Raw genomic sequence first — 16,884 nt, 5'->3', positions numbered from 1 at the left:
GTGCCAATGGCTCTCTAGTGCTTGCATGTCACTCCATGTTGCCTGCTCATGATACTGCTGGTGGTCACATGACTCACCTAGTTCAGTTACCTGTTCAGTTGGTTCAGGCCAACTGCCTTTTGGACAGTGAGGAGAAGAGACATGGAGTGAGAGTGGCGATCGATAAAAGTGGATAAATTGAGATAGAGCTTAAATAAAATTTAAAAAAACAGTATAGGAGGAGAGATTAACATGGAGGTGAGAAAGAAGAGGAGTCGGAATTCGGAGGAGGAAGGACAAGGTGAGAAAAGGAGATGGAGTGATGGAGATTTAGAAGAGAAGAAGAAAAGCCTGGTGAAAAAGAAAACCAGTGAAGATGGGGGCAGTAAAAGGAGAAGGAGAGAAAGAGAGCTGGAAGAGAAGAAGAAAAGCCCCAAAGAAAGGAAGACCAGTGGAGATAGGAGCAATAGCAGAAGGGGTGATGGTGATTTAGAAGACAAGAAGAAAAGCCTGGTGAAAAGGAAGACCAGTGAAGATGGGGGCAGGAGAAGCAGTGAAGGACAGATAGAAGAGAGGAAAAGCCCCATACAAAGGAAGAACTCTGGAGATTGGAGCAATAATAGAAGGAGTGAAGGTGAGTTAGAAGATCAGAAGAAAAGTCAAATGAAAAAGATCAGTGTAGATGGGGGCAGTAAAAGGAGAAGGAGTGAAGGACAGGTAAAAGAAAAGGAGAAAAGCCCCATGGAAAGGAAGACCAGTGAAGATGGGAGAAATAAAAGGAGAAGGAGTGGAGATGAGTTAGAAGAGCAGAAGAAACACCCCATGGAAAAGAAGACCCGTCAAGATGGGAGCAATAAAAGCAGGAGGAGTGAATTAAAAGACAAGGAGAAAAGCCCCATAGAGAAGAGTCAAAAGTTACAGTTAGAAGAAAAGAAAAGTCAGTTGGAAAAGACCAGTGAAGGAGTGAATAAGGATCAAAAATCAAGAAGTCCAGAGGATCCCTTAGAAGGTAAGAAAACACAGTTGCAGCTTTTATGCTTAATCTCTCCCCTAACTTTCTAATAAGAAGTAGCCCCATAGGATCTATCTGCCCTAACTTGCTGGGATGTCTTTTTATCAGGATTTCTGCAATTAATTTGTTTGCCTGATGTTTATAGCTTGCTGATTTACCCAAGGTCTTGTTCTGATTAAAAATTACCCATCTATTTATTCATTCTTTCTTCTTTTTTTAATCTTGGTATGAAACTAGGGCTGGTTTACTATAAGGGAAAATAAAAATCACCAGTGATATTGCCAGTATCAACCAATCAGGGCTGGTTTTCTATTGTATAGGAAATTAGTAATATCAGTGATGATGCCAATGTCAACCAATCAGAACTGCTTTCATCTTCTACCTTGGATGTAACTGTTCAAATCTAATTACTGATTGATTCTGATGAACATCACTATCACTAATGGTCTGCCGTGTCAATATGTCAGAAACCCAGGCTTCCAGCATTTCTCAATATATAATCAAGGGTTTAAGTTTTCTGGGAGATGTATTCATGGGGGCATCTGGGGGAGGCACATAGGTGTAGGTGTCCCCTCTCCAGTCCCCTTGTGCTGCCTCATATTAAGGAGCCCTGCCTTGTGCTTGCTGATGGGTTTATTAATATATGCTATGTACAGGTTATTTGTAATACAAGGTACTAATGGAGTTTTTTTCCTAGGTGGAAGCGCAGCGAAGAAACTCTGTGTGGATATCAGCAGACCTGTCCCCCTGGATATTAAGAACTACAGGTTTTATTCAGAGCTGGGAAAAGGAGGCTTTGGCCGGGTAAGTGAATTGTACCCTAACCTTTTAGTTTGTAAACCCTATTGTACTCTGTAATCCTTGTCTGTTATCCACCATTTATTCCCTGTTTGCTATAACTACAGTAAAGCACTGCGTATCTTGACAGCGCTAAATAAATAAATGATGATGAAGTGAAAGGCTTCCCAGGAATGATTTCTCTTGGTATGAATCATAGGGAAGCAGAAAACATAGGCGAGAATAAAGTAGTTTAGTATTATTACTCACTGTTTTGTAAATACAGTTCTGAGAAGATCATTATAAAGTGGTGATATAGAATGGGACATTTATGTTGGGGAAGGAATCACTGGAAAATACTATTTCTAATTAATTGGGGAGACTAAACCTCCCGAAATCTTCATTATTCTCCACCTATGGTGTAAAGTGAAAACAGATAACTTTTTCATTTTAGCCTCTCAGTGTTTAGCGTTTACCTTTACATACACCATGTCATATCTAATATTTGCCCTTCGTTATTAGGTGATGTTGGCTTCGTTTACACCGAAGAAGCAACTGGTAGCAGTAAAGATCATGCAGAAAAGTCCAGACAAGAACAACTTCAACATCATGATGAAGGAGGCCCGAGTGCTGTCGGTCGCTAGAGGAAGCACATTTTTATGCCATTCCTACGCAGCTTTTCAATCAGAGGTAAATACTGCTATTAATTGCATATCATCTCTTTAAAGGGAATCTAGCATTTATATGAACTTTTAGCATGATTAGACCAGTGTTAGACAAACTATGCGGTGGGGTCTCATTTGCTCCTCATACACGTTTCTATATCTCCATGGAGCGCCAAGATGTTGCTTTCCACTTATTCACATTACCACTTCTATTCAGACAGTTTTAAAGTTTTTGGATGGGAGGCTGGATGTTCTAGGTCAGTGATCCCCAACCAGTAGCTCATGAGCAACATGTTGCTCTCCAACCCCTTGGATGTTGCTCCCAGTGGCCTCAAAGCAGGAGCTTATTTTTGAATTCCAGCCTTGGAGGCAAGTTTTGGTTGTATAAAAACCAGATGCACTGCCAAACAGATCATCAATGTAGGTTGACAATCCACATAGGGGCTACCAAATGGCCAATCACAGCACATATTTGGCACCCCAGGAACAGTCTTCATGCTTGTGTTGCTCCCCAACACCTTTTACTTCTGAATGTTGCTCACGGGTTCAAAAGGTTGGGGATCCCTGTTCTAGGTCTCACCTTCTTCTATTCTCTCTTTAACAGCTGGAATCCTTCTTCGTCCTGGAGTATGCCAGCGGGAAATCTTTAATGCAAATGATTCTTCGCAAAGGAAATCTGCCAATGGCAAGAATCATGTAAGTGACATTAGAACCCATTTACATTACATGGGATAAGGAGCAAACTGGAAAGAATAGGTGCAGCCCACCATGTTTTTCATACTTTGCTCACTGCCTACCTCTTAGTCCTTAATAGGTCTTTGTTCTCCACAATGGCAGCAGTGTATTACTGAGGGACAAGCTTGAGTAGCAGTGTCCCCTTTCCTGCACCCTAACTTGTGTTTCATTCAGGTGCTCTAGTTAAGTGGGTGCAAGATGCGGCCTGGCCCTGTACCCTTGCCATAGATAAGTACAGGGCTGCTTTGTACCTGAATTATATTAATTGTTATTACAGAGAAATTGGGGTACATATTCCAAAGGTCCATGTAGTACTTATTTGTCTGTATAAGCTGCCCACTTAATGAATTGTGTTCTGCTGCATATTGTCAGGCCCAGACTGGCAATCTTGAGATTCTGGCCAATGCGAAACGAGTTGCTAAAAGATGCCATAGACTTACAATATCACCCCTCCCAGCGCCCCAACCAATGGCCCATTTTTCATTTCTTTGGTTTAACCTTATTAATAAGAACATGAAAAGTTTTTAAGGAATTTTACTTGGATCACTTTAATGGATTTTCTCTGGGACAGTGTTACTAGAGCTGGGCACTTGAATGGGCTGAATTTGTTCCCATAACAAGTTACATATGTAGCATGTTTGCCTGTGCTGTCAGTAAGATGTGTTCTGCACCCTTTTGTATGTTACACTTAGATATTTGCATCAGATGCAAGCACAGAGAACACTGCGAGGCAACTCTATAGTTAACTGTAACAAATCCTATGTAATGAATGTGATATAGGAACGATGATGATTTTCTTTTTGTAAAAGGTTCTACACAGCGGAGATGGTGGTTGCCCTCCAGTTCCTGCACTCTAAGGGCATCATTCATCGGTGAGTAAATTCTCAGTATATTGTGATGTCTCTATGTGCTTTCTGACACATAGATTCACTGAGTGATGATGGACTGTCACCACTACATGTGCTGTAGGCAAGCATTTCCCATAGTAGCTACTCATCTCTCCCAACTCCTTTTTAAATTAGTCAATACAAGAAAGCACTTACACAGTCAGACTGCAGGGTGCTGTTAGAAGTCATGAGACCCCCATACTACATAGAACTCCCCCATACAAGTCCAGGTTTTTATCCCACTGCCAGGTTGGCCCCTCACCCCTGTGGGAGGTGGGCAAATCCAACAAAGTAGAACATGGCCCCAATTAAAAGAATGTAGAATATTTTACAGAACACTCACTCCGTTCTGCTCAAACATGTCAACATCCCCACCCAGGACCACCATGAGAAATCACAGGGCCCCATATGACAACATTTCCTGGGCCCCCTGGGCTGCGCCCACCGCAAGCCCCACCTAAAGGTCCGCCCTCCCCACCACACAGTAAAAAAAACAAGAAAAATATTGGTGGCTAGGGTTCCCACATGTTAATAAAAAATAAAAAGATATTGGTGGTCAGGGCCCCCCATAAAAATATATTGGTGGCTAGGACCCAACATGAGAAAAAAAAATTGGTGGCCAGGCCCCCCCCCACATTATAAGAAAATTGGTGGTCAGGGCCCCTTAAACGTCCATGCCTTCCCGAAGTCAACAGGTCTCAAAAAGCAGGGGGGCCCGGCTAATCAAGTAAGTGTGGCGTGGCCGGGCCCCCCTTACCCTCGGGGCCCCATACAACTCTCCCCCCTGTCCCCCCCTGATGGCTGCCCTGTCCCCACCCAAATGCTACTAATTCCCTCTGCAGGTCCAATATCTTTTTTATTCTATGAATTGTACCTTCACATTTCCTTGGGTTCTCTGTTACTATGGGCCCCCTGCAGGATCCCCACTCTGATGGCAGCCTACTTATAGGGGCAGTGGAGGGCAATGTTGGTCCCGAGAACTGTTACCTATTTAAATTGCTCCTAATTCTTATCCTACAGTGACCTGAAACCTGACAACGTGTTGGTGGACAGATACGGCCATATCAAGATCTGCGACTTTGGCCTCGCCGCAGAGAACATCTTCGACCAGACAAGAACCAACGGAGTAATAGGAACCCCTGGATACCGCGCACCAGAGGTGACAACAAACATTTAAAATACAAACATATTCACCTTTAATTTAACCTTTAGTCTCATGCAGAAATATTCGGAGACAATTTGCAATTGGTCTTCATTTTGAATGATTTAGCTTTTTGTTCAGCTGCTCTCTATTTTGGAGTTCCAGCAGCTATCTGGTTGCTAGGGCTCAATTTAACTTAGCTACCAGGTGCTGAATTGAATGAGAGCCTGGGAAATGAAAATGAATGGGCCTGACTATAAAGATAAATAATAAAAGTTTCAGTAACAACAAAACTGTAGCCTTACACTGCAATATGATTTTGGCTGAAGGGGGTCATTAACCCCCATCTGAATGCTGGAGAGAAAGGCAAATAATTGAAAAATTATAAAAAATAAAAAACTAAGACCAAGGCAAAGGTTGCTAAGAATGTAATGTTTTATAACATACTAAGAGTTGACCTGAAGGGGAAAAACAACCCATTTAAATGAAACAGCATCTCTGATAATACCACACGTATTTGATCTGTGCTAATTTAATATTAATTAATATTATTAATATATTAATAGTAATACAGAAGTTAAATGTAATCCATCTGCAATTTAATATGGAAATATCATGTTATTTTGTGTTCTGCAAGTAGCCTATCAAGTTCATGACTCATGTTTTCTCTGTAATCATTTTGTTTCATAGGTTCTATCAAAGGCAGAGTATAACGCAGGCGTGGATTGGTGGTCTTTTGGGATTACCATGTACCAAATGGCCACGGGCAGCTTGCCATTTTCACCATCAGGCAGTATTTTAAGGCAATTCTTTGCAATAAAGAAGAATACGCCGTATTACCCATATTATATGAGCAAGGAAATGCTGGACCTCCTGCCAAAGGTAAATATCCAGAGCCAGATTTACATAGCAGACGCCCCTCAGATTTTCATCCTTCATCATCATTCATCTTTTTCACCAGAGCAATGGGGATTGGCGCACAGGAAATTTAAAAAAAACTATTGTATCTCATGCGCATCCCCAGTGTTTCTGAATCATTGTGGGTGTGGTTGGGCAGCATGCCGCCCCCTAAAATCCTGCCACCCTAGGCCCGGGCCCTAGTGCTAGGAGGTACATGACATAGCACCTGCAATATTAGAATTCATGTTCATGTTTCTTTTTAGCTTTTGGAGATGGATGAGAATCAGCGGATCGGTGTCAACGGAAACATCAGGGAGCACGCTTTCTACAGCACAGTGAAGTGGGAAGAGCTGGAGAACCGGAGAGTGAAGACCCCTTTCCAGCCAGGAATGGTAAATACATGTGCTATATATGATACATCCACCCACTCTCACACATTGGGTTGGGCTTCACTTAGATAATAAAACATATTGCTAACAGTAACTTTCCCAAAGTACTAGTAGTATCCAAGACTGAAAAAACACAATTCACCTTCAGACTTCACCCAAACTGGACTTCAGCTTGGTCTGCACTGTGGTAATCACTGTAACAAGGACAGATAATCACGTGTCCATAGTGAGGTTAATGGGTCCATTATTCATTTAGTCTGATTTTAACTTTCCCCTGCTTCTCATTTTTCTGGGCATTAATATCTGAATCCAGTAATCACTTTTTACAGATAATTAAAGCCACATATTAAGTTACGACTTATCTTGAGTGAAATGAAGTATGTAAGAAGCACCTTGTTTCCTTTCATATAGCCATCAGCAGATGACTTCACTGAAATCCCGCTGTCATTCTCCTCTCAAATTCGGAACGAGGAAACCAACTTGGCAGATTTCTCCCACGTGGATCCCAGCTGGAGTTGGCAGGAGTAAGGCATTGGTTCTAATATGGGAAAACATCAATACTGCCTGGACATAGCAACAACCTGGGCCAATTGACATCATACCCTCTATGGCAAGCTGCACCTCTCAACAACTCATCCACCTGCGTCTGCCATCAATGTCGCCACCACACGGGATCCCTGGCTTTGACTTGGAGAAGAGAAAAAGAAAGAACGGAAGAGTTAACCATCGTGAGTATAAATGTTATATGAAATGAGACAGTGTAGAGTAATGTAAAAGATTAGGCTGGTTTTAGGTCTTTAGATAAAATGTTATACAATAGTTTATTGACAGGATAATAGATATTATATAACTATTGACAGGCAAGCATCTAGAATAAGGTAGAAAAGAAAACATATGCTCTATAGAAACTTCTCTTAAAATACATCTAAAATCATTTTCTTTTAGGGAAGGAAGGGCGGGTTGTTATCACTCAGCAGCTGCTGAGCTCCCTAATGGTAAGTAGTGGTAAGTATACCCCCTGGAGACCTGATTATATAGGGGTTTCTTGTTATTACCATTGTATATATATATGTGTGTGTGTGTGTATGTGTTAGAGTGAGTGTGTGTATGTATTAGAGTGAGTGTGTGTGAGTGAGTGTGCATGTGTATGTGTTAGAGTGTGTGTGTGTCTGTGTGTGAGAGAGAGACAGAGTGTGTGTGTGTGTGAGAGTGTGTGTGCGCATCAGTTGAATTAGCTATTTGCAATGCTCACCCATTCCTTGAACAGGAGAACACTGAGTTGAATTCCCTTTTGGAATCCGCAGGCATTTCTGTATTGGAAATGACCTGTTCTCCCTTTCAAGGAATCAGTCACTAGTATCAGGTTATTTTTATAACCTGGTGCTTCATTAATGGCATGCCAATACGGGAGCAATAGAATTGGACCCGTACACTCCCTATGTGGCATTGTATTTCCTTTACAAGGCTACTGTCGATCCAGGGACATGTCCGATTGCCATTTTGGAGTCAGGAAGGAATTTTTTTCCCCTTCTGAGGCAGATTGGAGACCGCCTCAGAAGGGGGTTTTTTGCCTTCCTCTGGATCATCTAAATTTATTTAATTGCAAATAATTGCCCATTAAAATATAAATATAACCTTAATACAACCCCACGAAAATGAAAAAGGCATGTCAAAAACTAAATTAAATAGGGATGTCCCAGGTTGACTCTTATAAACCATTAGTTAGAGGGGAGCAGGGTTCTTGAAGAGGCTACTAAAAGAAGAACTTAATAATTATAGCATGTGTGATATTCTGGAATGTGTAGGAATGTTGTATGGTTGTGTGAGATATGTGTGTGTGAATGTGAATATTGGCTCTGTTGTAACAACTAGTCCAAAAAACCCAGGTCCATATTTAGAATAAATTGCAGGTCAGCTCAAGGATGGGGGGAAAGGTTCATAAACAGACTGGGCAGAGGTGTATGACCCAAAATGCCAACTAGGAACAAACGTCAGCTAAATAGGTCCATCATGATTCCTGTATCAGTACTGTGTATATATCATCTAAACCTAAAAATCAAAATTTTAAACTAAATCTAAATATGTTTGAGTAAAAGTAAATGTAAATATGTAAAAGCCAATGATGTGTGTGTGTGACTAGTCAGATACCTCTCAGTATTTGCTGAAGAGGAAAGGTCCCATGACAGTTTATGTCACTCCATGCAGGACCAGAGAGGAAACTATTGCAGCAAGTGATAGGGTGAGCCATTTGCTGCAATAGATGTGTGAATGGACAGTAACAAGAGTTGAAGCCTTGACGTGGCGTTACTGCTCACATGGGTAACCATGTGCTAATTCAACCACTTGTGAGACTTGATTCTAACATGTTATTATTTATAGTATACAAAGTGCCTTCACCTCCTACTACTTAATATATTCCAGCTTTGTGCAGTGTTCATGAGTCATTCTGATCTATTCTTTTCAGTTTTCATGGTGGAAGTGGTGGAATATATATATATGAGTAACACATTGCAACACTTCATCAGGTTTAGATTCGCCAGGACAATGCTAATTCACTAAAATCCAAAGTTGCGTCCAGGGCACCGAACGCTTGTGAAGTAGCATTAGCGTTACTGCGGCAAGCGAAACAAACAATTTTTTGTGGAAGTCCTATCTACTCTATTGCACTTCGCCTGGTCTGAGGTGGCGAAGGCAAGTCTGGCGCAAGAGGTAACGTTCAGTAAAATACAGATCTTAGTGAATTTTCGTAGTTACGTACCTTCGCCAGGTGTAAGGGAGCAAATTACCAGGTGTAAGGCAGTCTATCTCCTTCTCTAGCAAAGTTACGTCTGCACCCATTTGAAGTCACGAAATTATGTCACAACAGGGTCGGACTGGGGGGCTTGGGGCCCACCGGGGCTACAGCCGCAGGGCCCCCTTCGCCTTTCGGAGTGCCGCGTCGCATCTGTCCATGGGAGCACATGGTGCCGGGTTTCTAAGTATGCGCGCAGCGTGACATCAGTGCGCACGCGCAAAATTTTTAATTCACCGCGACCCCCGACAAAGAGGGGTTGCGCCACTTAGAAGTGGATCTGGGCTGGCCCACTGCGTCACACTGGTGAGTTTTCGCTAACGTTGGTCACTTCGCCCTTTAGTAAATAAAAACACTAAGTTTGCCCATTTGCAGTAACCCATAGCAACCAATCAGCAGGTAGCATTAACTGCCAGTCATTTTAGTGCAATGGCACACCAGGAGATGAATTGCCAGTGATAAATCTCTTCTACTGTGGGCGACTAATCTCCAGTAAAAGCTTTCCCATAGGCAATAATGTGAATTGCTGGTGATATAACCCGTGTAGCTTCAGTCTTCCAAATATGAAATTTCTGCTTGACTCCCCCACACACCAGTGAGAGAATGGCTGGGGAAAGTGGAATTCTTTAGAACTATAGAAGAAGCAGACCCCTCATTATGTGCCCCCTTGTGGCTGCGGAGTTTACAGTTACGCCACTGCCTTGACATAATTTTTATGTTTGTTTGTTTAATGATGTTGATATACATACAAATAAAATGGGATGAACCAACTACGTAATTAGGGATGCAGCGAATCCAGGAGTCGGTGAAGATTTGCCCTTTTTCATTTGGTTAAATCCATGAGCCTGGCCAACCGAATGTGAAAAATAACTTGCCTTTTTAATCACACAAACAAGGAAGTAAAAAAATGTTTTACCAGGTGCGGTTCTCTTTCCCCCTCGTTTCCCTAATTTACATAAGATAATTAGGGTTCGGATTTGGTTTGGTATTCAGACAAACATTTCACAGAGGATTTGGGATTCGGCTGAAACCTAAAATAATGGATTCCGTGCATCCCTATACTAAATGTCATTTAAGATGTCAAAACTTTGATGGAAACGAAGATTATTCAGTTTAGCAACAGGGAGGCTAAGAGCACAAGACAGAAATACGGTGGCTCAGAGGTATAACACATACCTCCCAACATTTTGGAAATCAAAAGAGGGACAAAAAGTTGTGCCACGCCCATTTTTGTGGCCACGCCCCCTAATTAGTATGCTCATTTTACATAATTTGGCAGGTTATGAAAGTTTGAACACATTTCTGTGGTTTTTATGTTATTACAGTTTTGCAAATGAAGGTGTATTGCCCTTTAAGCTGTAAGTAAGTTCTTATCTTATCAAACTGTCACAAAATTATGTCAAGTATGTATTCTGGGCTGTCTGTCAAGACACAATTAAGTTAGAAACCTTGTATCTGTTTCTGGCTATTCAGTGCAGCAGATCAAAGAGAAACCCGGGACTTACCAGTACAAATTCATGACAGCGGGTTGAGCTGTTAATAGCGGGACTGTCCCACTCAAAACGGGACAGTTGGGAGGTATACAGCCCAGTAGTGACCTGCTAAAGGTTGTGCTTGTGCAAAAGTAGCCCAATTAGCCACAAAACCTATTAATTTAAATTAATTACTCATTGTAAAAGTCACATATTAATCACACATTTGAGGGAACCTTTTAGCTTTATAGTAGCACCATGTGCAGCACTTATTTGGGAGCGTGTACTTTTTATATGTGTCTCCTAAGTCTTTATCTGGAGCCCTGATATTAGCTACGTTTTCTCAGACCCCAGCCTTCACAAAAGACTGTGTACAACACAGGAGGGTTAGATCTGCATATAGCCAAGAACAATCACAAAATATACGACTGTCAAGAGGGACTGTCCCTCTAAAAAAGGGACAGGTGGTAGATATGGAGGGTTTTTTAAGGGATTTTACTTTCTGCCAAAAGCAAATAGTGCTGTATAACCAATAGGATAATAACTAACAAAGCTAAGGGACTGGGGATGCAACTAGTGACATGACAGAGATGCTGCTAGATCTCCAGAACTTTCACTGTAGTAACATAAAGAAGTGGCATATCCAGGCAGGAGTGCGGCCAGTAACATTCTTGTCTGTGTCTGCTAAACCCCTTGTAGGAGTCAGCGAGGAATGCTGGGAGTTATAGTTTGCGTTTCCTGATCTCTCAAGAAGCTGCAGCAGGCTGAAGATCTGATTGAAGTACTGAAGGGAGAGAGTATAAGGGAGTGCGGTTTGGGTGGAGATTAGTGGGAAGAATGTAAAGTAGTGGTTCGGCCCGAAGTCCGGCCTGTGTTGGGAAAGAAACACTAACAAGTGCAGGCTCAGGCCCAGCCCCTCTTCCATGGAAGGCCTCACTGTATTATTTCCCTGTCACCTCAGCTTCCGCACCCCTGTGCGCTCCACCCAATCCCCAATTACTTGCCGCGCCACTCTGCGTTCCACCCAATCCCCCTTACCTCCCAGGCCGCAGTGCATTACTCCGACCCCGCTGTACAGCTCCAGCACCAACAGCGCCCGCCGAGCCATAACTCTACTCCTTGCTCCTGTCTGACTGCGGCCTCTCTGTCTCCTGCTCCTTCCACCCCCACTTCTGCCGGGGCCCCTGACGCCTAAAGGAGGCAACGTAGCGCGTCAGGGAGGCGTGGTCTCTTCTTGCGAGACTTCACTAAGCACAAACAGGAAGAGCTCATGAGCCACTGGGAAGCGGGATATTGAGCCCACAACCTGGGACAGCGGGACAGGCAGATGAAGGCGGGACTGTCCCACAGAAAACGGGACAGTTGGGGGGTATGTATAACAGTCAATAAGAAATGGTGGGAGAAAGCAAAGAGATCACTGGCCAACTGCCTCATACACATGTCTGATCACTCTGACCCCCACAATTCTGCAGAATTTAGATAAACTGTTGTGTTACCTTGAGACTGGAGGTGGGAGTCGCTTGTGAGACACATTTATTATATTAGCAGTGTTTGACAGCAGAGTTAATCCATACTCCATATAATATATAGCAGACACTTACATATCCCACAAACAGCATCCTTTATTATACAAATCATATAGGGCTCAATATGTGACAATATTATATGTTATAGTACAGAGTCATAGGCTTGCTCTGAGGTTACAGAGATGGAATAGCAATTATAGTCATGTTCAGTCATATAATAACGTAAATAAACACTATTTAACCAGTCAGAACAGCCTACAGCCATAAAATTGCATCTGACATGTTTTTGGAATAAAAGATTCTTTTGTGCATGTGCCCGTGTGTGGGATTTGTGAGTGGCAGCTGTTTATACTTTGGAGTAAGGGATGGGGTTACCAGAATGTCTGGTAAAAAGAACCAACAAGATAACAGTTAGCAACCCTATTAGGGAACCAGAGGCTTATAAGAAATACATATTTCCATTTAAACTATTAATAAACAGCCTCTGCGCCATTTCACTTCATACATTTATTCATCTCCACTGGCTGTGTAAATATAAACAGGGGAAGGAGAGGTTGACTTCAACTACTGCCCATTATTTGTTCCAAGCGCCCTCAGAACCAGGATGTACAACATCTCCAGTCCCTGTCACATCACATCTAACCCACACGTCTCCTCCCCACGCCAGCAACAAACTAAACGTTACCAACTCCCAATCAGATTAGGCTATCACATCAGTGGCCCTCTGATTGGATAGATCGTGCCGCGCCTATTCGGCCTGCGTGTATAATGAAAACAACTGCGCACTGTTATGACGTGTCTCTTGGTCAGTCCCCCCCTAACCCCGCCCCCAGTCAGACTACGGGATGGGGCTGCTGAGCTCTGTGGTGCTGCTGCTTCTGAACTCAGTGATCGCTGCGAGATAATGGCCGGGTGAGAGGCTCCGCAGCTCCTCTAATAGCTCCCGCCTCTCTCTTTATTACGAAACGTTTCTCCCCGGGCAGTGCAGAGAGATATTACTACGAACAACATACAGAGGGGGAGAATTTAAAGGGGAAGTTAACGTTTATATGATCATGTAGTATCTAATATTTTGTCCTGCTCTTAGTTACATTACTATTGTGGGGGAGGAGTTATACCATCATTTCACTGGATTTATAGTGAAACACATATTATAGGTGAGGGGATTTACTCTCCCTTGAATGTAATTGCCTAAACAATATGTCAACCGTTGGAAATGTTGCCTAATAACATTGTGCCTGTGTGGTGGGGTGTTGTAGGGTGAGACTCTCTACAGCAGCTCTTATAAAATACACAACCCCCTTTTCAACATCAACGTTTCTTGCTTGTGTCATGTGCCTTTGTAAATGAATTCCCTAAATTCTTAGGGCACAAATTTACAGCAGTGTCACAAGTGTGGCCCCTACATCACCACCCTTGTCCTGGGTGCCCAAGTTAGAGCCCTGCAGTGGGTCGGTTACCCGCAAAAACCTGCAGTACCCTGCGGGTTACGAGCATAAATTCCGGGTGCAGGTATAGACGCGGTTCTGCGGGGCCCGCAGGTCTTCTCACTAGCGATTTTCACTCCTTTTTTCTGTTCCCATCTATTTCCGATGATGTCAATTCCTGTTTACATTGACAGTCCTTACTGTTTTACTTCGGTTTTTCTGACCACGCCTACTTCCAATGATGTCACTTTCGGTTTACAACATCAGCACTTCCTGATCCTTGATGGTCAGCGGGTCCGGGTTGCGGATAAGGTACTTGCGGGTCGGGTTGCTGGTCCAAGCGGGAAAGAATGCAGGTTGCGGGTACGGGTTAATTCGTTGTGGTCCCACCAATTTATAATGCATTTTAATTGGTGCTTTCCTTGATAGTAATACTGTTTTCCTGGTTTTTATATAACAATTTTGTCCTAATGTTCCCAAAAATTGCTGTTTGTCCTCTAAGAATGTTATTATTAGGGATGCACCGAATTCAGGATTCCGTTCGGGATTCGACCTTTTTCAGCAGGATTCGGATTCGGACTAATCTTTCTGCCAGGCCCAACCAATCTGGGCTGTGGCCGAATCCAAAATAGTGGATTCAGTGCATTCCTTATTTATAATTAGTGTCATGGGTTTTAAATACTAACCAGATGTATATTTCTCTAGTCGGCCCTCCTGTCAGTGCAGACGTATGGGTTATGTCCAGGTTCACCTCTGGAGGCAGGACAGAAGAATTGGTCTCTTGGCCCCTCCCTCAGGATATATAGGCTGGCTCCACCTCTGTTCCTCAGTTCTTTTGTCCTGCCTTGGAGGTGAAGGATAGAAATCTCACTACTACTTTTTTTATTTTTATTTCTTTTACAGATGGAGGCATGCAGTGCTGTCTCCCAACATTTGTCTATTCCCTCCTTGCTGGCATATTGCAGCAAGTGGAATATTGACCACACATCCTAAGGATATATTCAGGCAATATATCAACACTATACCTGTTCCCTCCTTGTTATCATATTGCAGCAAGTGGAATCAGAGGGCCACAAGCCATCGGGTTTGTTTGGCTATTTCCTCACTGGTATGCCTATCTATCCTTGCTGGCAGTTTGCAGCAAGTAAAATCAGGAGACTACAGTCTCTGATTGTCTCCTCCTTCGTTTGCCTATCCCTCCTTGCTGTCATTTCCAGCAAGTGGAGTGGTGCTGCTTCAATCAGCGCCCTGGCAGGTAGGAGTTGTGGCTATCAACCCTGCTCATGTCTCACTTGGCAGATCGCATGGTGCCTTTTTCCCTAAGGGCGCGCCCTCCACAGCGACCCAGGCCATTCTGGGATTCCCTGGCGTGGTGAGCGCGCCATTCGCTGATGACGCGATCATAGTGCGCCTTTGGTTGGCGCGCCTAGGTCGCGCACATGCGCCTATCCATATATGGCGCGGCGCGATGACGTCATCGCTGCCATTTTGTTTTACCACGAGCGCATAGCTGCAGGGCACGCAGTATCCTCTACCTATTTTGGCGTGTTTCCAGCTACACAGTTAAGCTGCGCACGCTAGGAGCAGCATCTGGCAGTGTCACAGCAGCAGCCACCAGCTTCAACAGCACACAGAGTCTGGTAAAGGCATCATATTTCTATAATATGGAGAGGTCAGATTCTTTGAAAGAACTCAGGGAGGATATCCAGACTGCTAAATCTGTTAAGAGACCAGCTAAAAAGCCTGTTAAAGGGGCCAAGTGCAAGAAATGTAAGCATACACTTCGTAAGTCAGAATCCACATACTGTACTGACTGCAGCCCCATGGAGCCGCCCATCCTGTCTCCTCAACAGCTCACAAATAGCAATTCACCATTGTTGGAATTACACAGTAATGATAATTCTTTGCCTCATACACCAACCACAGGCAGCGCAGCACCACAAGTTCCTCCACAACTAGGGGACTTCTTAGAATGGGTAAAGACTGCTCTTCAGCCTCCCACTTTTCAACACACTAAGCCCAAGGCGCTGGACTCACCACCTGATGCTTCAGATTCTGAGGCAGGTCCTTCCTCCCGCATAGATGCCATGTCCTGTTTGGACTCAATTGCACCAGAATCAGGGGAGTTGAGCTCAGACTCACAGAGTGATTCAGACACTGAACAGCCTACTTTTGCTAAACCTGATATTTCAAAGAAACTCCTGAGAGAGATGATGGCTACTTTAGAAATAAAAGATGAAACTGTGCCAGTCTCAAAAGCAGATAAGGTGCTGGGGGTCCATCAAAAGAAAGCCCGTGCATTTCCTATTTTTACGTCCATCACTAAAACTATTGATACAGAATGGTCACAACCTGACCGCCGTTTTACCTTGTCAAAACGTTTTTATGACACCTACCCTGTTCCTGAGGAACAGCGCAAAGTATGGGATAAGCCTCCTAGGGTAGATTCGGCCATTTCTAGACTCTCCAAACAAACTACATTACCAACTGAAGAGTCCGCATTTAAAGACCCCATGGATAGAAAATTAGAGTCTTCCCTCAAACGAGCATATTCTCAGTCGGCAGCAATCCTCAGACCAGCCACAGCGGCAGCAGGCCTTGCTCGCACAGCTAGACACTGGGCACAAGAAATTGCCCAGAACCCTCCTACTTCAGCCCAGGAGTTAACAGGGGACATGAGTAGACTGAACACGGCCCTTTCCTTTTTAGCCGATGCTGCGTTAGAAATTATTCGGCTAGCAGCAAGATCTTCCGCAAATTCGGTGATGGCCAGACGAGCTCTCTGGCTTCGTCACTGGTCAGGGGATACCGCCTCTAAGAATAAGCTATTGAAACTGTGCTATACTGGTGAGTCCTTGTTCGGCCCTGACCTCAAGCAAATCATTACGGAAGTCACCGGTGGGAAGAGTACTTTCCTTCCACCAGGAAAAAGAGGGCGCATGGATCAACCCAACAGATCCACCACTAGGCGGACATGGTCCACTCCTAACCGCAATTTTCGTTCCTTTCGCTCGCCTAACTTTCGTAACACCGGCTCAGACCAGGGTGCAAGACGTAACAAGACGCAGTGGCAACAACCGGGTAGGCACCGGAAGCCTACCACCACTAAACCCACCTCTACTTGACTGCCCCCACCTCGACCCAGCATCCAAAGTAGGAGGTCGATTGTCAAACTTCCTGTCA

At 43.7% G+C, this 16,884-nt stretch overlaps 1 protein-coding gene across 1 annotated transcript; it reads left to right on the top strand.

Annotated features, from left to right (window-relative positions):
• Positions 1–148: 148 nt before the first annotated feature.
• Positions 149–7,126, top strand: LOC121399842 (protein kinase C delta type-like). Its single transcript, XM_041581687.1, has 9 exons — positions 149–988; positions 1,689–1,795; positions 2,291–2,458; positions 3,038–3,129; positions 3,978–4,040; positions 5,076–5,214; positions 5,887–6,078; positions 6,360–6,488; positions 6,897–7,126. The coding sequence occupies exons 1-9, from the start codon at positions 232–234 to the stop codon at positions 7,011–7,013; spliced, it is 1,764 nt and encodes a 587-aa protein (XP_041437621.1). The 5' UTR covers positions 149–231; the 3' UTR covers positions 7,014–7,126.
• Positions 7,127–16,884: the final 9,758 nt, after the last annotated feature.

This window comes from Xenopus laevis, chromosome 2L (genome assembly GCF_017654675.1).
Source record: "Xenopus laevis strain J_2021 chromosome 2L, Xenopus_laevis_v10.1, whole genome shotgun sequence".
Lineage (NCBI taxonomy): Eukaryota > Metazoa > Chordata > Amphibia > Anura > Pipidae > Xenopus > Xenopus laevis.
The sequence above is the reverse complement of the archived record's forward strand: the minus strand, read 5'-3'. Positions and strand labels throughout refer to the sequence as shown.